Below are 20,834 nucleotides of genomic sequence, written 5' to 3' on the forward strand. Positions count from 1 at the left end.
CTTTCTTCATCGCCGACTTCTTCCCCTAAGCCTCACCTCGCGACGCTGCCTTCTCCATCCTCCCTTCCCTCTCGCGAGTTCCTGGGCGTTGCCGGCCTCTCCTCACGCCAACATCAGAGATGAGCCCCAGCCGCCGGTCTCCTCTCTTCCTTGTGTGCGAGCAGGCGATCTTCTTCTTTCCCTCACGCGGACAACACAGCAGCGATCCTTCTCCCTCGCTCGAGCACTGCGGACCACAACCGTCGATCCTCTTCTCTCTTAGCCGTGCCTTAACTGGTCAGGCAAGTATACTTCCATGTGATGGTATGAGATCTGTGAGGTGATGATTAGGTTGTTAGGAGGAGTCTAATTTCTTGTTGGTGATGCCCAATTTGTGGATTAAGTCGCGATTGGATCTTCTGCCGTGATGCTCTCCGAGCCGTCCCTCTCTTCGCGATCTCCTGCCGCAATCCTCTCCCTCTCCTCGCCATCTCCTGCCGCGAGCCCTAGCAGAGGTCGGCGCGAGCCATCTCCTGCCGCGATCCTCTCCCTCTCCTCGCCATCTCCTGCCGCGAGCCCTAGCAGAGGTCGGCGCGAGCCATCTCCTGCACCTAAACCTTAGGTGGGAAAAGGTTTAAACAGGCAGAGCCCAGTCAACACAAGGAAGGATGGGGTGGAAGGCAGCTGAGAAGTTATTCAGGCACTGGAAGATCCTCAGAGGCGACAACGTAATCTTCAATTCTTTCTTTTTCACGTATCATTGTTTACCTTGGTTGAAGTTATGATTTTATCTTTTGCTAATGTTTTGTAGGTCATGATCATAAGAGGAAAGGATAAGGGTGAGACAGGTATCATCAAACGTGTCATTAGATCTCAGAACAGAGTCATTGTTGAAGGGAAAAATTTGGTCTGTTCTCTGACTTTATACACCACTTATTTTGCTAAATTGAAGTGATTTTTGCCTAAAAGATTCCATATATGGACTGTATTGGTGCAGTAGTTAGATCATGAATCTAAGACCAATCACCTCATCATGGCTGTATCAAGCATTGAATCAACGCACTGGTTCTTAAATTGAAGTGTTTGTTATTTATTTAGTTGAGATCAGTTGTCAGAGATTACATTAATCTACTGAAAAATCTATATGAGATGTTGAATCGGTACACATTTCTTCATAAATTTAGAAGTTCTTCATGATTCAGCTAAACTGACATTTTATTCTACTTTTCATTCATTCCGCATAGGTTGTTGATAGTTGAAGTTTCTATCTAGAACAATCTGGAGTTCTGCATAATCATTTTATACTTTATAATGATTTAGTGAAGTGGAAAAGTGAAATATGGTATTCTCTTGTTTGTATTAGTTTTTCCAAATCGTGCATTGGTCTCCATAATTTGACATAATCATCTGAAGGCTTGTTCAAGGTTATTGCTTGTACTTTTCATACAGGAGTAGGATTCATTTCCCATATGGCTTCCATAATTTCCATATCAATTTACATTTCCATTTGAAAGTTTGTTTCTTGTTAACATGTTATTTACACTATTCTAAAAGCTATTAATATTCTAAGGCCACCTTTGAGAATTAACAAGCTACATAGCCTAGTGTAATCTTCTGCGTGTTTTACCTTTCCAGTGCTATTGTGTACAAGTAATGTTATTTATGATCATCATAGTTCCATGTGGTAGTATGATGGGTTCACGAATTTTGATCTTTCGTACTAGTACCCTTTGCTATCTGTTATCAGATTGTGTTGTTCTCATTTCAGGTGAAGAAACACATCAAACAAGGGCAAGGACATGAGGGTGGAATCTTTTCAATTGAAGCCCCCCTTCATGTTTCCAATGTCCAGGTTCTTGACCCAGTTACTGGGTACAATCTCTTCAACATTGCCTCATCAGCTTGATTTTGTGTTAAATTCCCTAATTTGGTTACTCTTTATAAGTAAAATTGTTATCGTGCAGGAAGCCATGTAAGACCGGGTATAAATATCTGGAAGACGGAACTAAAGTACGGGTCTCTAGAGGACTTGCTGCATCTGGAGCTGTAATTCCTCGTCCTGAAATACTAAAAGAAAGGCAAAAACCAAGACCTAGCTTTGGTACATTCAGTTTTACTTGATTGCTAAAGTTGCTTTCTTAAATTCAGTTGTTTATTACCCATTGGTTGCGTTAATCGATTGTCATATCAATTGAGAGGAATAAAACATTGAATTGTTATTTTATATTTATATGACAACTATAACACCCTACGGAACTCAAATACCTAATGTGGAGCTAGACCCACGTACCTGATGTCTGCCCATATCCATAGCTTTTGCAGCTGTTAATGGATCTGAATTATTATCATACTTTAACTATCTTATGCAGTTGGTCCCAAGGATACACCAGTTGAACTAGTACTCGAAAAGACATACGATGCTAAAGCTGGAATTGGCATGCCTGATCTCTAGAAGTCCTCGATAAGGGAAAATCATTCTCTCATCTGCATTATCATCGAGGAAGTTCAGATCGTGCTTAATTTGGCGACATATGTTTCTTGTTCAAATATGCACCGTGACTTTGATTTGTTTAGGTTCAACTCTTGCATGATAAATGTCAACGCTATTACTTAATTTTGCTAGCACAGCTGTGCTGTTAGTTAGAATTTCACAACTAAGTGATGCCTATTGAAACACTTTCACGTGTAAACTGAAATCGTGTTGCATTACTTGTTCTCGATGAACACTTGACTATGGTTAATCTCATTGACTATGGTTAATGACTGAGTAATAGAATTTCACGCTATTACTACTCTTTGAGTTTTTGTAAAACTGAAATTTCCAAGAGATCCATTTTTTTACGCCATTTACTCTTGGGAAATGACTTAACTTGCAATCATATGCTATTTACCTTAGGGAAAAGATAATGACCCTGTTTCTGTGAAAGGAGAAGAAAAGAGAAGCTAGGAGGGAGGAGAAACCAGAAAAGGCTGCAGTTTAGAAGATGCACAGGCTGTTTAAAAGATGCACAGGTAGAGAAGACGTGCTCCAACAAAACATGATATTTTGGACTTTGTATATATGTGTGATATATATAAACTTTTGGCTGGGTAAACTTTTGTGATGTTTGAATGTTGATGTTAGGATGATGATGTTTGGTACTTTAATGAAATTTGCATTGTAAATATTGATTATATAGGTTTTTTATCAATGAAATTTGCACTGGATGAAATTTGCACTAGATGATGATGTTTTTATTGTCAAAATGTTGTATATTGTACCTATAGACATCAGTTTAAATATGTCAAACTATTGTCAATGGAGTTAAAAGACAACAGTGACAAACTGATGTTAATTAACATTGTTCGCTAAAAAGACAACGGTTTTTATCCGTTGTCAAACCGATGTCATTGGCAAAAAAGACAACGGTTTTTAGCCGTTGTCGTATACAGTTCAAAACTGTTGTTGAAGAGCTTACGCATACGCTCAAAGACAACGGTGAAAAACTATTGTCTTTGAAGGAAAAGACAACAGTTTTTCACCGTTGCAAAAATGTTGTCTTTGTCTTCAAAGACAACGGTTAAAAACTGTTGTCTGGTACCCCTTTTAACAACACGGCCTTTAACAACAGTTCAAAATGGGCTACGACAACGATGAAAAACCGTTGTTGTAAGTCTTTTTTCTTGTAGTGATTTTATTTTTTTTCCATTATGTGGCTTCTGTGTGGATTTGTAACACATGAATTTGCTATTACAAAGAAACTCGATAAAGTGATCTAATTAATGGATATGAGTTTAATTTATTGGATGTGGATATTATATGTGTACACCCTGTTAACCTATAAATTTATATTATGTTATTATTGAGGGATTGATAACAGAAACCGGATTTGAGGCTATATATAGGGTATGATCCCCCGTAGGATTGGCTATCTTGAGATCTCATTGCTTTCCATTGGTGAGGAGAATACAACGGCATCATCCGAATCCCTAGGATAGATTCGTTCTTGAATCTTCTACTCCTCAGGTTCTTGAGATTTTGGACAGCGTAGAGACTATGACAAAGTCTGAATTCAGAATAGGTTTTACAACAATTGCTTCCGCATTTAGATTATTTGTTGTAGTTGCAAGTTTGTTGAATTGTTTGAATATTTCCTAGGATTCATATTATGTATGCAATTCATTGCTAACATGATTATAAATATTCATTAAACTATGATTGATTCTGTGATAAATATATCTAGTTTCCCTTGCACACCAACCTACACTGCCCTTCTCTATTCCAATCTTGCTTTGGTTTCTTGCAAAGCAATAATTTTATCTATCCCTTCCTTTGTCCAAAAGCAATGATGATCAGCTTTTCTTAACTCCATCTCTTCTCTGTCAGGCTGGCCATCAGGTGGTATGTCTGTCACAGTGCCAGCAAAAAGCTCAAACCCTCAACCTCCTCTCCTCCTTACACTATCACATCAAAAGGTATGTATACATATATTGCTATTCCTGTTGGATCAGTCCCAGCTCAGTGCTTGACTTTGAAGCTAAAACAAAATGATACTGAAATATATACCTAGTTTTGGTGATCAAGCAAGCATCATCATATGCATAACTTGCAGAATTAGTTCTGCAAAAGAAGAATTTGAATCTGAAAGCAATTCTCTGCTAGTTGTCTTCTGCATGGACTCCAGCTGGCTGTCAGTAATGGTTGGAAAGCTCTTGAAGCTTGATGGCTCTCACATTCTTTACTTCTTTTCAGTAAAGTGAAAAAATTGGAAGAGCAATTTTTGTATAATACATGAGTTTCTGATTTTCTTTCATAATCATTTCAGTTTAGGGTTTAGGGGTTTAAAATCTTGTCATTTTACGTTTCAATGATATGGAAGATTTTAACTCCACTAAAAGTCACATAGTTAATTTTGAACATAAATTTTAGCTTATATATATATATAATTTATAAATAATTATTGAGTTGTTTTTTTCAATTTCCAAGTGACAGGCGTAGCTAAGGAAACAAAGCGAAGTAACTGTGGGAAGAGTTTTGGTAGGTGGTCAATAAATCAGCACAGTTGCACGTTGCAAATAGTGCAAGAGATGCTCTCCTTGGAAGCGTTGATGTTAATCAATCCAATTGTCCACGTGGCAAATTCCTGTCTACAGACAACGCATGGGCCCTCGGTACATATCCATCGCACCTTTTAAATATGGACTGGATCCATCAGTCGAATCGATCATGGAAATGCTTTTTATGATTACTAAAACTTAATATTAATAATTAGTTGAGTTAGATTCGATAAATTCATAGTCAAAGATAAGAGATGTAAAAATATTAGTTGGATTAGTTAATAAGTCCTAAATTGACTCAACTTTCATTTGTGTTTTTTTTTAATTTCTTGCATTTGTTTATTAAAAAAAACATTTTATCACACTTATGCTCATATTTTTTAGATTTGAAATTCATAAAATCATGATATTATTGAAAGAGAGAGCATTATTGATAGTCAAAATAAAAAAAAATATTAATTATAAAATCTATGAATAGTGAGTTTGTTAGTTTAGAAAATCAAAGGATAAAAAATTATCATGACTCTAATTGTTGATGAGGAAGGCCAAAACAAAATATGCATTTAATTTATAGTATGCTTTAATTGTTTTTTGGGGTGCTTTTATATATATATTCGATTGAATGAGATTCCGGGCTCTCCGGATCATTTTTCGATGTCTAAATCATTTCTGGGTGTCCTAAGTTGATTTCAATCACTCGGGAAGCTCGGAAATAATCTGAAAATCGAAATCTCACGTAACATAACAATTTCAAATTCATTCGATTCTATTTATATAAGCAGTACCAGCACCTCTACCTCTTTCATCCTCCTTTCCCCTCTATTTTCTACCTAACGTGGTGGTAAAAGGTGAATACGTTCGCCCCCAGCGCCTCCGTCAACTCGTCTCGGGATCAAAGATGTAAATCACGGACGACTACTAGCCTTTGGAATAGTGGCTGACACATAAGGGAGGTATTTATCTCGATTATGCCGAAATTTGAATTCCAAATTTTAAGATGACAATATCTTATACGTTAATCATGACATCATCTAAAAAGACAAACATGATGAAAAAAAAAAAGAATTGAATTGAAAAATTAAAGGAACAGGTATACAGAGGAGACATATATATTTATTTGATATCATGTACATGATCATTATGTACATTTATAGACAATCCTCACAGATTGTCCTCCAGACCTCCTGATTTTTTTTTTTTTTTTTTTTTTTTTTTTTTTTGAGAATCGGGACATCCAGACCCATGAGGGTCAATATATATACAATTGTTTTTTGAGACTCAGGACACTCGGACCTATGAGAGTCTATATATACGACTTGATTTTTGATCACTTTATTGCTTATTCGGCATCCTTCGACCGAGCAGTCTGAACTCTGAAGCAAAGCGAGAGCTGGAGAGAGAGAGAGGCGGAGGCGGAGGAGTAGGACATCGATGGATCGGAATCCGCCAGTGAGGAAGTCGCACTCCTACACGGCCGATCTGCTCACTTGGTCCGAGACGCCGCTTCCGGCGGCTGATCAGGCGACGCCGCCGTCCCGGCGGACTCTCAAGGTAATGCAGTTTAAGAAATGCCCTAATTTTCGACTCCTTCTTTCCACTTACCCAGCGTTTTCTCGCAGCCCACAGGCGGGATCAGCCCCGTGATGTTCGGAGCGCAGCTGTCGGCGGAGGAGGCCGAGAGCCTGAGCAAGAGGTAAGGAATCGCTTATATATATATATATATATAAACCTTCTTTGCTCCTTTAGAACCTTTAATCCTATTTTCACCTCTTACTCGCTTGGTTTTATCGATGAAAAGATCTGTTTTTTCAATTGTCTTCTTCCTGGATATGATAAAAGGAACAAGTTTTCTTAGCATTAGGAAGCATGTAATAGTATAGTAGTTCCAAGTTTTAGATTTGAGTAAAAGATCATTATTAATTATGATATTGAAGTGCTGCTGATCTGCTTGGTTTACTACCTCCAGCTATATTTTCCTTTTCCAGTTTCTTGCTCTTTTTTTTTCTCTATTTTTAATTGTTTTTCTTAACTTTAGTTATTAACTTACAAGCACAAGTAGAAACATTTTCTAGGACATAGAATCAAATCAATAGTCGAACTTTTGTAGTTTCCATAGTTATTCAAGCCAAACAAAGTGGTCTTTAAAAAGAATTGGATGTTTTAGCAAACAATCCGAGCATACCATCCATAAGTTAAGACTTAAGTGGGTTCCGGCATTTCCTCACTTGTTTGATTTGTAGCGACCTAAACTACTAGTTGAATTGATGGCATGGTTTTCATAAAGACACACAAACTTATTTAAACCCTTTCAAGTATTAGCGAATAAATAATTTATTTGATTGTTTTTTGTATTAAGGAATATCATGGAGAAAATGATTCCTACTCTAGGATTTTATATAATTAGGAACTATTCTTCTATAAACTCAAAGATCTACATTTTCTTTTGTTAGAGAGATGAAAAGTACGAGTATCTATCTTAAGGAGAACTAAGTGGTTGATTACTTAAATATCAAAAGGGGATCTCAGCTTGTAATTGGTTAAACAAGGTGCAGTAAAAAAAATTACAAGTTCTGGTCTGTAGGTATATCTGCGTTTTATATTCTTTCTTTCTTGAGAAAAGTTCAGTTGGGTTGCAGTGTACACTGCAGTCTGGCATAAAAATTTTAGAGGGTTTTGTGGTCTGATCTATATTTCCTAACATCAATTAGCTTTTCTTTTTCAACATATATACCTTGTCTTTTCTTGTTAAAGTTCCATGCCAGCTTATCTCTCATTTAATGCTGCAGAAAACCTTGTTCAAGTTCAAAACTGAGGGAGATGACTGGAAGTGGTATCTTTGCAGCTGATGGTGAGCATGAGATGGCAGAATCTGGTAGTGTTCTGTTGAATTCAAATAATAAGACGAGTGTGAGAATTCAGGTAACGTTTCTGAACGAGAACTGATCTTATACTTCTTCGCATTAATATGTATTTTCCCAATTGGAATTTAATAACATTAAGAATGTAGCAACTTAAGAGGCTTGATAATATGATTATAATTCTTTAGTGCCTTAAATCTTAATGTCGCAAGAAAATTGACAGTGCATAAAGTAACTACACTTCATATATCATTCTCAAAGACCTTTATGTTGTTGATATTTGTTATTGGTTTACGGAGATTAAATCTGTTAAATTGTTCATGTGTCTATCAGCAAGCAGCTAGTGCAATTAGCCAGATCTCGTTTAGCGCCGAAGAGACAGTTTCTCTGAGGAAGCCAACTTCCATTGCTGAGGTAGCAAAGCAACGAGAACTAAGTGGGACAGTTGAAAGTGAAATAGATGCTACAGCTAAGAAGCAGCTCTCTCAAGCCAAGTCCAAAGAGCTTAGTGGACATGACATATTTGGTCCTCCACCTGAGGTTCCAACCAAGCCGTTAGCTGCAAGGAATTTGGAACTTCGGGGTAGCTTGGATTTCGTCTTGCCACAACCTCAAAGCATACATACATCTGTAAAAGTATCTAAGGTCAGTGAGCTGATTAATTATTGTTGACTTCTGATTTCTCAACTTCTTTACATTGCTACATTTTGTTATTTTTCTACAAAATAGACAAACCTTTATTTCAGGCTTTCAGTATCATAATAGTTTGTTCTGTTATTGTCAATATAAAGAAGAGTATCACAACAAAATCAAGTATATATAATGATAACCTCCAAAGCAAATAACTCAGTGAAGTTTACTTTGATTGGATAAGAGGAAAGGCCTTTTACATGTATCCAATTTCCAGGAATTAATTCTGAAGCAAATTGAAACTCTTCTATGGAAAATGCTATACATATTAGTTTTTCTAACATGTAAAAACAACATTATCGATATGAGTTCTAGTACCTGCTTTCTTAGTAATCACTCACCTTTTATCATGGCAATTTTTCTCCTGTTATTTCTTATTTGCAGCCGCCTGGCGGCCCCAGTGATATCACATCGAATGAGGAATCTGTCACAAAGACAAGGAAGATCCACACTCAAAAGTTTCAAGAGCTGTCAGGCAATGACATATTCAAGGAAGATGCACCGCCACGGTCGGCCGAGAAGCCACTCAGTATGGCAAAGCTTAGGGAGATGAGCGGTAGCGATATCTTTGCCGACGGAAAATCTGCCTCCCGAGATTACTTCGGTGGTGTTCGCAAGCCCCCTGGTGGTGAGAGCAGCATTGCTCTGGTCTGACTACTCTGACCTATGTACTAGCAAGAGTTTGGCTTTCTAATTAAACACCCCATAAGCTTGATTGTACTAGTGTGTGGTTTTGACCTCTTACATTGAGATTGATCATGATAAACTTGACCCAAAAGATGAAACTTTCTTGATGGATTGGTTTTCTACGTTTAATGTTGTAATTATTTTAACTTTGCAACAATTACATTGGTTTGGTATTGTAATTGTTACAAAATATATTGCCGGAGATTATTTGGAAAAATACTGAATTTATAATTTAAATTTAGATTTATTTGTTGAGCGGCTTGAACTGATAATTTCAAGCTATCGGCGGAGGGCCAAGTCCTTTTGGCAAGTCCCCTGATCGAGTCCAGAGTGCCGAGTGATCGAGTCTGATTGCCGAGTGGTCAAATTGGGGAAGCAAGTGGTCGAATTGGAAAGTAAGTAGCCAAATCAGGAAGCAAGTTGGTCGAGTAGGGTAGCACATCGGCCTAATCAGTCAAACGTCCAATTGAGCAGTTGGGGTTCCAAACTGAGTGCCCGTGTAGAGTGTACGGGAATTGAGGAGTCGAGGTTTGCGTTTAATACAGTTTTTTTAAAATATATTCGCCCCACCTCTGTAGTGGTTTGAGGTTTTTGTGGGTCATCCGTTTTTCATGATACAACGGCTAAACCACAATCTCCACCAAGCACAGGTGGTCGCGGCAAATGGAAAAATACTCGAATGCTATCACCAGTATTCTGCTAAGCAAAAGATGCATGACGAGAGGAAGAGAGAAAGGGGGAAGGTGGATGGAGTTTTTTTTCCTTATTGCTTTTCCTCTCATGCTCAAGGCTTTTTATAGGATGTCTTGCATGAGATTACTTCTTGCATTATATTAACGTGCGTTTCTTATTTAAGCGTTAAGGCAAAAAGAATAATTTAGGTGGAAAAATGTCGGTTAATTTGTTTGGGCACTGTAGGTTGTGCTCACACATGAGCCAATATGGTTCAGTATAATTCGGGCCCTAGATCTGCATTCCCCTGCGCACCCACACACAAAAGAAAGCTTCTACTCAAGCATTTGTTCACAACATACATGCCTATGAAACAATATAAATCAACCATCAAGCCTTGAAACTTTCAATGTGGGACTAAAGTCTCATTCACAATGGAGCTTCTATCATCTTCCACCTCTTCTCCATTCAAACATATCCAACAATCCCCCACATTGAATAGAGATAGAGTATGTGATAGCATTCAACAGTTGAGTCCAGTATAGGATAAGTAGGTTTTACCCTTTGAACTTTCTCTTGTGAACATCTGTTTGCTTACTGACTGACAGTAGATATGATATCCTTGAACTGTACTACCGTCCGTGTAAGCATTGACAAATCTCACATAAGACTCTTCCTGATACAATTCAGTTCTCATTAGTGCGTTCATTCTTGCCCATGAACATGCCTAGTTCTGTGAGAAACTCTAAGAATTACGTCCCCAATTCTCTTAGAAACGGCCCCACTTCTTTCTCACATAGGTGATCCCTCAAGAGTGGTTATCTACTCTTCTTGATCATTAAAAGTCTATCGGCTTATCCTAGTCTGGTCATTGTTTTATTAGTTTATCCCCCACAATATGTCTAGTCAGTGCAAATTAGTTGTCCCTTTGAACCTAGTTCTTGGGATCTCCAGTCAGCATAGGTTGGGTGTCCTCTGCACTGATCGCTGGCAATGACATCAAACACATTCCTTGTGATGAGCTTGCAACTAACTCTTTGTTTGACTCTTTGGTTAGCGGATCCGCTAGGTTATCCTTTGACTTCACATAGTCAACAGTGATAACTCCTGTTGAGAGTAGTTGTCTAATGGTATTATGTATACGACGTATATGTCTAGACTTATCATTATACAGATGACTCTGTGCCCGACTAATTGCTGATTGACTATCGCAATGTATGCAAATTGCCGACATAGGTTTCAGTCATCTCGAAATATCTTCTAAGAATTGTCGTAGTCATTCATCCTCTTCACCACATTTGTCAAGAGCTACAAACTCAGATTTCATCGTGGATCTAGTTATTACCATTTGTTTAGAAGATTTCCAGGAAATGACTGTAGTTCTTTAGTGGAATGAATTATTATTGATGGAATTAAGTTGTGTGTTCGGGGCGAACACGAGAAGCTTATTTTCATCAGGAGACCAAAATCAATTCCTCCTCTCGGTCCCTATCGTAGCCTCTTGTATATAGAGATTTATACTCACCTTTCTACCAACCTTAAGGTGGTCGGCCAAGCTAGCTTGGAGCCCAAGCTAGGGTTGGCCAAAACTATTGGTGGAGCCAATTATAGGTGGTCGGACAAAGCTTGGGTCCCAAGCTTAGGTGGTCGGCCACTAGAATATTAAAAAATATTTTTATTAAAATTATTTCTTATGTGGATATCATGTTTTTAAAAGAGAGTTTAAAATTTAAATCTTTCCTTTTATAGCTTTCTACAAAAGATTAAGAAAATATTTGAAATCTTTCCTTATTTATAGATTGAAAGAGATTTTAATTTTGAGAAAACTTTCCTTTTTAACCATGATCATAATTTAAAAGAGAGTTTTAAAAAATTAAATATTCTCTTTTATTAGTTTCTACAAAAGATTAAGAAAAGATTTGATATTTTCCTTATTTGTAGATTGAAAGGAGATTTTAATTTTTAGAGATAACTTTTCTTTTTTGGAAATCATCCACATGTTTAAAAGAAAGTTTTTAATTTATAAAATTTCCTTTTTATAATCCACCATGAAGGGAAAAATTATTGGAGAAATTTTTTATAAATTTCCGGAAACAAATTAGGAAGTTTTAATTTTTGTTTTAATTAAAACTCTCCTTGTTTTGGGGAAATAAGTGGTCGGTCATATAATAATGAAAAGGAAAATTGTTTTTAATAAATTTTTCCTTTTCATGGCAAAAGAATTAAGGAAGTTTTTAATTAAATTTCCTTATTTGCCAAGACCAAGGATTATAAAAGAGGGGGTAGAGGTGCCTTCATGGCGAACGACTCTATTTATTTTTCTCCTCTCTTTTTCTCCTTGGGTGTGGTCGGCCCCTCCTCTTTCTCTCTTCTCCATCTTGTGGCTGAACCTCATCTCATCCTTGGAGTCCTTGTGGTGGTCGGATCTTGCTTGGAGAAGGAGAGAAAAGGAGGCGATATTTCTAGCATCCCTTGGAGCTTGGTGGTGGCTGAACCTCTTCATCTTTGGAGGAGCTCTTGGTGGCCGAAACCTAGAAGGAAGAAGAAGGTGCTTGGTGGTTCTCATCTCGGAAGATCGTTGCCCACACAACATCCGAGGTTAGAAGAGAAATACGGTAGAAAATCAAGAGGTTATTTTTGCTTACAAAGAAAGATATAACTAGTAATTGTTTTCCGCATCATACTAGTTTTCTTTGTATAAGTTATTTTTGGAAATACCAAACACAAGAGGCATATGATTATAGAGTTTTCGGATTTGTTTCGAAGTTGTGTTTCTTTTATTTTATTTTTTCGAATTTGTGATTCGATTGTTCTTTTTGGTTAACCTAGAGTTATTTAAGGAAATAAATATTAGCTTTCCTTAAAAGGCTTTGCCTAGGCGGTGGTGGTTGCTCCCATATCCAAGAAGGCCATGTGCCTCGTCATGCAGTCCTGGAAGCCGATTTTGGAAATTAATATTTATGAAATTAATAACTTAGGTAGATTTGAATCAATAGTGTTAAGTTCCACTTACGATTCAAATCTAAACCATTAAGAACAGATAAATCAATGATGTTAAGTTTCGTCTGCGATTCCTAATTTAACTTCTAAAGAACACAATAGGTTATTTAAGGAAAGGTTCGACACTTGTACAAAAAAATTTTGTACAGTGGAACCGGTACGATTTTCTTAGGATTAACCAACACCAACGCAGTATCACCCTTGGTGAATTTCTCAAGAATTTTATCCATGTAATGGGACTTACTAAGAACAAGTTCTTCTATTGTTCTAAGAATTTTAATTCCTAGAATCACACCAGCTAGGTTCATGTCTTTCATGTCAAATCTTGAATTCAACATATATTCAATGGATTTGATTATCTTATCATTACTCCAGTGATAAGTATGTCATCTACATATAGGCACAAGATGACGTAGTCATTCTTTGTGGCTTTCATATAGATACATTTATCACATTCATTAATCTTGAATACACATTCTTTCATGGCATTATCAGATTTCTCATGCCATTGGTTTTGTGCTTATTTTAAGCCATATAACGACTTCACCAATCTATAAACCTTATTTTTCTATCCTGACACAGAAAACCCTTCAAGTTGCTTCATGTAGATTTCCTTTTCTAAATCTTCATTTAGAAATACTATTTTTACATTCATCTGATGTATTTTGAGATTTCATAGAGCGGCTATAGCCAACAATACTCTTATGGAAGTTATTCTCGACACCAGAGAATACGTATCAAAGTAATCAAAGCTTTCTCATTGTCGATATCCTTTAATTACTAATCTGACCTTATACTTATCAATTGTGTCATCTGACTTTACTTTCTTATTGAAAATCTACTTGCAACCTAGTGGTTTACTTCCAGGAGGAAGATCCACAAGTTCCCAAGTGTGATTTTGCAAGATAGATTCTATCTTAGATGCAATTGCCTCTCTCCAATGAGATCCATCAGAAAAGTTACTGCTTATGAGTAACTTTGGGGCTCATTTTTCAACATGAAAGTGATAAAATATGATCCGTAGGATTTTTCTACCCGAACTCTTTTGCTCCATCTAAGCGCAACCTCGACCGGTTCATCATTATCTTCTTTGCCTTTATTTCACATGCCCGTTTTGAGGATCTAGCATTCTCTCGGGTCTTATACGAAAACACATGCTCGAAGAATGAGACATTTCTCGATTCTCTTATCCAATTCTTGTGTATATCCGATATTTGTGACTCATACACAAAAAATTGATACGCACTGCTATTATATGCATATCCAATAAATATGCAGTCAACAGTTTTTGGTCTTATCTTAATCCTTTTCAGATCAGGCATCAAAATTTTTATAAGATACCTTCACATTCGTAAATATTTATAGGACGGTTGTCTTCCAATCCACAACTCATAAGGGCACTTATCTATCTTCTTCCGGGGCACCTTATTTAAAAGGTAATTAGCTGTTAACACAACTTCCCTCCACATAAACTCTAGCAGTCCAGAGCTCAATAGAAGAGCATTCATCATCTCCTTTAGAGTTCGGTTCTACCACTCAACAACTTCATTTTGCTAAGGAGTATAAGGAGCTATTATTTCATGTCTAATCTCATGTTTACCACATAACTCAGCGAACGGTGATACATATTCACCACTTCGGTCACTTCGAACCACCTTAATCTTTCTATTAAGTTGGTTTTCAATCTCATCCTTATAGAGAGTAAATTTCTTTATCGCTTCATCCTTACTTTTAAGAAGATATACATAACAGTATTTTGTGTTATCATCTACAAAAGTGATGAAGTATTTATTACCACCACATGTTGGCGCACTTTTTAGATTGCAAACATTAGTGTGGATTAGGTTAAGTGGTTCGTTACTTCTTTCAATATGTTGAAATGATGACCTTGTCATTTTCGCTTCAACACAAATCTCGCACTTGTGTTTCAAGTCCAAGTGGAATGTAGGTATGATTTACATGTTTATTAATCTACGCAACACATCATAGTTAATATGTCCTAGTCTACCATGCCACAAACACAAAGACTCAAGTATATTATCCTAGGCCTAATGGTCATTACATTGAGTTTGAATAGCCCATCAAATACATAGCCCCTCTTGACAAACATTTCATTCTTAGACAATACAACTTCGTCTGACTCAAAAACAATGCGAAAGTCATGCTTGCTTAACAGTGATCCGGACACTAGATTCTTCCAAATTTCCAGAATGTACAACACATTGTTCAGAGTAAGGTCCTTACCCGAGATCATCTTCAGCACCACTTTTCCTTAGCCTATGATGTCCGAGGTTCCTGAGTTTCCCATGAACAGTTTATCTCTTTTGAGTTCTTCGAAGTTGTGGAGCAACTCCTTGTTGCAACAGACATGTCTAGTGGCTCCAGTATCAATCCACCATTGATACAGGTTTGAATCCACCAGGTTCAATTCAGAAACCACAACGGAAAGGTTGTCCATCTTTGGTCCCTTATTTAAGTTGGCTTCCTATTTCTTCTTCGGCTTTCTACACTCCGAAGATTTGTGACCGACTTGGTTACAATTGAAACACTTCCCAAAGAACTTCTTCTTGTTGATGCCTCATTTGGGTCCTATTTTGGAAGATTTGGGGTTCTTCCGTTTCGAGCTTTGACCGTGCTCGACCATGTTGACTTTCACAGTAGCCTGAGAGAACAGCTTTCTTTCTGAACTCTTGTTGTCTTCTTCGATGCGAAGTCTAATAATAAGTTCCTTCACATTCATCTCCTTCCGCTTGTGCTTTAGGTAGTTCTTGAAGTCCTTCCAGCCGGGAGGCAACTTCTCAATTATAGCAGTCATCTGAAAGGTTTCACTCAGAACCATCCCTTCTGAGTAAATCTCATGCAAGATCACCTGAAGCTCCTGGACTTGGTTGATCACCGTCTCGGAGTCGACCATCTTGTAATTCAAGAATCGGTCCACGATGAACTTCTTAGCCCATGCATCCTCCGTCTTGTACTTCTTATCCAAGGACTTCCGTAACTTCTTAGTCGTTCTCTTCATGATATATACAGTGTGCAGTGAGTCGGCTAGGCAGTTGAGGATGTAGTTTCTGCAAAAGAACTCAGAATGAGTTCATGCCTCCATTGCACTGATGGTTTACGTATTAGCATCCTCAGCACGCTTGCAAGGGTCGTTGGTTAAGAACCGAGCCAGACTGAGCGTGGTCAAGTAGAAGAGCATCTTTTACTGCCACCTCTTGAAGTTCTCTCTAGCGAACTTCTCTAGCCTTTCCCCATGGTTGATTGACACAGTTCCAATCAGGGTAGAGGGGGTCTTCAGGTGTTGAGTCTATTGCATCACAATACTTTCTATGGTCATCTCAACAGAAATGGAATCTGTTTTAAGATTGTTACAAAATATATTGTGGAAGATTATTTGGAAAAATACTGAATTTACAATCTAAATTCAGACTTATCTAGTGAGAGTCTTGAATTGATAATTTCAAACTGTCGGCTGAGGGTCGAGTCCTTTTGGCAAGTCCTCTGATCGAGTCCCGAGTGCCAAGTGACCGAGTGTCGATTGACCAAGTCTGATTGTTGAGTAGTCGAATTGGGGAAGCAAATCGGCCAAGTTGGGAAGTATATAGCAGAATTGGGAAGCAAGTCGGTTGAGTAGGGTAGCACGTCGGCCTAATAGGTCAAATGCCCAACTAAGCAGTCGGAGTTCCAAACTGAATGCCTATGTAGAGTGCACGGGAATTGAGGAGCTGAGGTATGTGTTTAACACAGATTCTTTAAAACAAATTCATCCCACCTCCGTAGTGTTTTGAGGTTTTTGTGGGTCATCTGTTTCCCGAGATATAACAACTACACCGCAGTCTCCACCAAACATAGGTGGAAGGTGGATGGGTCCCCCTCTTTTCTCCTTATTGCTGTAGGACCGTTAGGCCGGCTAGAAGGGAGGTTGAATAGCCCTGAAAAAATAAAAACAAAAACACCCTTCTCGAACTTTCAACAAAACACTTGCATAAAATAAATTGAACAGAAACTAAAGAAAGAGGCACAAGATATTTTTACTTGGTTACAACCAAGGAGGTTGTTAATCTAAGAAATGTCGCACTAGTATATCCTTCAGGCGGAGAAGCCTCTTACAGCAGTGAAAGCGCAAAACAAAGAAGCTAATATAAAACTGAAGCGTACAAGCGTTGGAAATGAATTGCTCTGAGTTGTTGAAAAGCTTCTGGACCAAGGCTATATTTATAGCCTTGGTCGGGGCGCCCTGAGGGTTCCGGGTGCCCTGGGGGGATAAATTTTATCCCCCAACATTCAGATCGAGTCAAAGCTCGATCCTGGGAAAAAGTCAACTCCGGGCGCCCCGGTACGTTCCGGGCATCCCGGTCAGCTCCAGGCGCCCCGGACCCAAAAGTCAACTCTAGTTGACTTTTTCGGTCGGGTCCTCTACTCCGGCTCTGGTCGCCTCGGTCTGGGTCTTCAACTCCGGATTCGCTCGCTTGGTTGATCTTGGCCATCCAGAAAAGGGCTCACCCGAACCCAACTTTCGGTCTTCTCGAGTGGGCTTCCACTCCGGCTTCTCGTCCCTCGGAATTGTCGTGTGTTTCCTTCTCGTCCGCCGATGTACTCATCTGCAGTCTTTGTCCCTCGGACGCACCATGTGTCGTCCTTCTCGCTAGCTACGTCTCTTGCTCCTCGAGCAGTCTTCCGCTCCGGCTTTCGTCTCTCGGAACCACCGCACGCTTTCTTCTCGTCCGCCGGTGTACTCTTCCACAGCGCCTCGTCCCTCGGACGCACCGCGTGCCGTCCTTCTCGCTAGCTGCGTCTTCCACTCGACTACCTGTGCTCCTAAGCTCCTGCACACTTAGACACAAGGTTAGAAATACGCAGGACCTAACTTAATTTGTTGATCACACCAAACCAACCTTGGACTCCAACAATCTCCCCCTTTTTGGTGTGAGCAACCCAAGTTAAGGTAAGGTAAAAATAGACATAAAATAACCTTAACTAAATTTGTAATTAAGTTCAAAAAAAATAAAACAAGTTAAATTTTGATCTACCTCCCCCTAGACTTATATTTTTCTTTCTCCCCCTTTGATCACAAAAAAAATGGGGTTCTGAGAAAAAATCTAAGGGTAAAAACTTAGAAAATTTTGAGATCCTTAAAAAATTTTACAATAATAAGCAGTCTCTGTAAAAAAATTTTAAGTAAAATTTTAAGAAAATTTTCTAAGTGAAATTATAAGAAAAAAAATTCTAACTTAGACAGCTTTACAAAAAACTTTTTTTAAAAAAAACAATTCTAAAAAACTTCAGCAGAAATTTTCAATTTCAGAACAACTTTTAACTTAGGCAAAAAAAAATATCTTTAAAAAATTTTTCTAAGTATAAAAGAGAATTTTTCTAAGAAAAAAATACTCAAAAATTTTTTCTAAGTTTAAAAAAAATTTAAGTTTTTGCAAAAAATATTTTTGAAAGAAAATAAAAAAAAAATCCTAACTTTAGATTTTTATAAGTAAAATTTTCTAAGTAAAAATTTCACGTAAAAGTATTTTTCTAAGTATAAGAATATTTTGAAAAAAAAAATATTTGAAAAACTTTAAAAGCATTAATTAATTCTAATATTAATGCTTTGACCGAAAGTTAATTAAACATTTATTTCAATATTTTGGCTTCCAGGTCGTGGCGAGGCACTAGATCTTCTTGGTTATTGGAGCAACAACCACTTCCTTAGACAAAGCCTCATAAAGAATTTCAATGTTTAATTTTCTCGCTAAAAAGCTCTAAGTCTAATCAATAGTTTAATTTAAACAGGACTTAGGAACCCAATATAGGTTCCAACCTACTGGATTGATTAAAAATTTCTTAGGGACATATTTTCTTGAGATATTCCTAATTTGTCCCTGGCGATATTTATAATACCAATTCAAATGTTTAAATTTTCTAAAATTAGATGAGCATGCATGGTTTTTCAAATTATCTACTTGAATTTTCATATCTTTATTTTCTGATTTCAATTTCTCATTTTCTAATATTGATTTGTCTAATTCTTCTAAGGGACAGGACTTAGCTAAAATTACTTTTAAATTTTTATTTTTATTTCCATTTTCTAATTTGCAGCAATCTTTCGTTAAAAATTAATGAACTTAAACATTTTGTCGGGAGGAAGAGATCGTACCTGACTTACCTTGTCGATCTCGTTGTCTGTTTCTTCCCCTGAACTACTGCTTTCTTCCGACGTGACCCCCCTTCATCGATGCTCTCGATGCTCATCTCGGAAGAGCCTGACTCGCAGTCGTCGTCTTGATGACTTGCCATTAGGGCAAGTCCGGAGAATGCCTTGACTTCCGACTCCGACGACGTATCGTCCCACGTCGCCTTTAGGGCCTTTCGTTTTTGGATAGGCTTCTTACCCTTCTCCTTGTCCTTGTTCTTCAACTTGGGGCAGTTGTCCTTGACGTACCCTTCTTCGTCGCAGTGGTAGCAATGGATCGTCCTTTTCTTTTTCCCCTGTGGATGATTAGTAGATCTAGATTTACAAAGTTTCTTGAATCTTCTTACCATCATTACCATTTCCTCATCCTCGAGAGAAGATTCCGACTCAGGTTCGTCTCTCGAAGCTTTGAGGGTGACATTGTTCTTGGGCTCCTTCATTCCTGCACATCTTGACTCATGTACTTCAAATGTTGAAAAGAATTCTTCTTATGAAATTTTTTCTAAATCTTTCGAAATGTAAAAGGCATCTACTAGTGATGCCCATTTTGAATTTCTAGGAAAAGAATTCAGTGCGTACCTGAGCGAATCTCGGTTACTTACCTTTTCTCTGAGATTCGAAAGTCCGGTAATGATTTCTTTTATTCTCAAGTGCAGATGTGCGACTGTCTCGTCTTCCCCAAGTCGCAGGCTGGTGAGCTAATTGCGAAGCAGATCTCGTCTAGCGAGCTTGGCTTCGGAAGTTCCTTCATGCAACTCGAGGAACTTCTCCCAAAGTTCCTTCCCGGAGTTGTAGTTGCCGACTCGATTGACTTCTTGTGGCAGAAGAACGCTTAACAGATGGTATTCTGCTTTGCCGTTCACTACGTATTCAGCCTGCTCCTTTTTTGTCCATTGACATTTTCCTTGCCCTCTGGAGCTACAAAGCCAAGTTCCATTGTTAAAATTAATTCAAAATCTGTTGTGAAAAATACCTGCATCAGTTTTTTCCAGGTAGCGAAATCCCCTTCGTATTTCGGCGGGTGGATGCTTGGTCCGGCCATTATCTTTGCTTCGATTGGCGGTTAGTCCTCCTGAAGCGCCTCAGCTCTGATACCACTTGTAGGACCGTTGGGCTGGCTAGAAGGGGGAGTTGAATAGCCCTGAAAAAAATAAAAACAAAAACACCCTTCTCGAATTTTCAACAAAACACTTGCATAAAATAAATTGAACAGAAACTAAAGAAAGAGGCACAAGATATTTTTACTTGGTTACAACCAAGAAGGTTGTTAATCTAAGAAATGTCGCACTAGTATCTCCTTCAGGCGGAGAAACCTCTTACAGCAGTGAAAGCGCAAAACAAAGAAGCTAATATAAAAATAAAGCGTATAAGCGTTGGAAATGAATTGTTCTGAGTTGTTGAAAAGCTTCTGGACCAAGGCTATATTTATAGCCTTGGTCGGGGCACCCTGAGAGTTTTAGGTGCTCTGGGGGGGGGGGGGGATTAAATTTTATCCCCCAACGTTTAGATTGAGTCAAAGCTCGATCCTGAGAAAAAGTCAACTCTGGGCGCCCCGGTACGTTCCGGGGCGCCCCGGAGGGGTCCGGATGCCCCGGTCAGCTCTGGGCGCCCCGACCCCAAAAGTCAACTCTAGTTGACTTTTTTGGTCTGGGTCCTCTGCTCCGGCTCTAGTCGCCTCAGTCCAGGTCTTCAACTCTAGATCCGCTCGCTTGGGTGATCTCGGCCAT

General features: G+C 38.2%; 2 protein-coding genes across 2 annotated transcripts; both read left to right on the plus strand.

The window, feature by feature from the left end:
- Positions 1-508: 508 nt before the first annotated feature.
- LOC121994054 (50S ribosomal protein L24-like) lies at positions 509-2,626 on the plus strand. The gene is made up of 5 exons (XM_042548232.1): positions 509-707; positions 791-886; positions 1,748-1,851; positions 1,944-2,080; positions 2,349-2,626. Exons 1-5 carry the CDS (start codon positions 648-650, stop codon positions 2,429-2,431), a joined length of 480 nt encoding a protein of 159 aa, XP_042404166.1. The 5' UTR covers positions 509-647; the 3' UTR covers positions 2,432-2,626.
- Positions 2,627-6,300: 3,674 nt separating this feature from the next.
- Positions 6,301-9,468, plus strand: LOC121996519. The gene is made up of 5 exons (XM_042550508.1): positions 6,301-6,567; positions 6,636-6,709; positions 7,803-7,935; positions 8,208-8,519; positions 8,949-9,468. The coding sequence occupies exons 1-5, from the start codon at positions 6,448-6,450 to the stop codon at positions 9,216-9,218; spliced, it is 909 nt and encodes a 302-aa protein (XP_042406442.1). The 5' UTR covers positions 6,301-6,447; the 3' UTR covers positions 9,219-9,468.
- The last annotated feature ends 11,366 nt before the right edge of the window (positions 9,469-20,834 follow it).

The sequence above is a fragment of the Zingiber officinale genome, chromosome 6A, assembly GCF_018446385.1.
Source record: "Zingiber officinale cultivar Zhangliang chromosome 6A, Zo_v1.1, whole genome shotgun sequence".
In the NCBI taxonomy this organism is placed as follows: domain Eukaryota; kingdom Viridiplantae; phylum Streptophyta; class Magnoliopsida; order Zingiberales; family Zingiberaceae; genus Zingiber; species Zingiber officinale.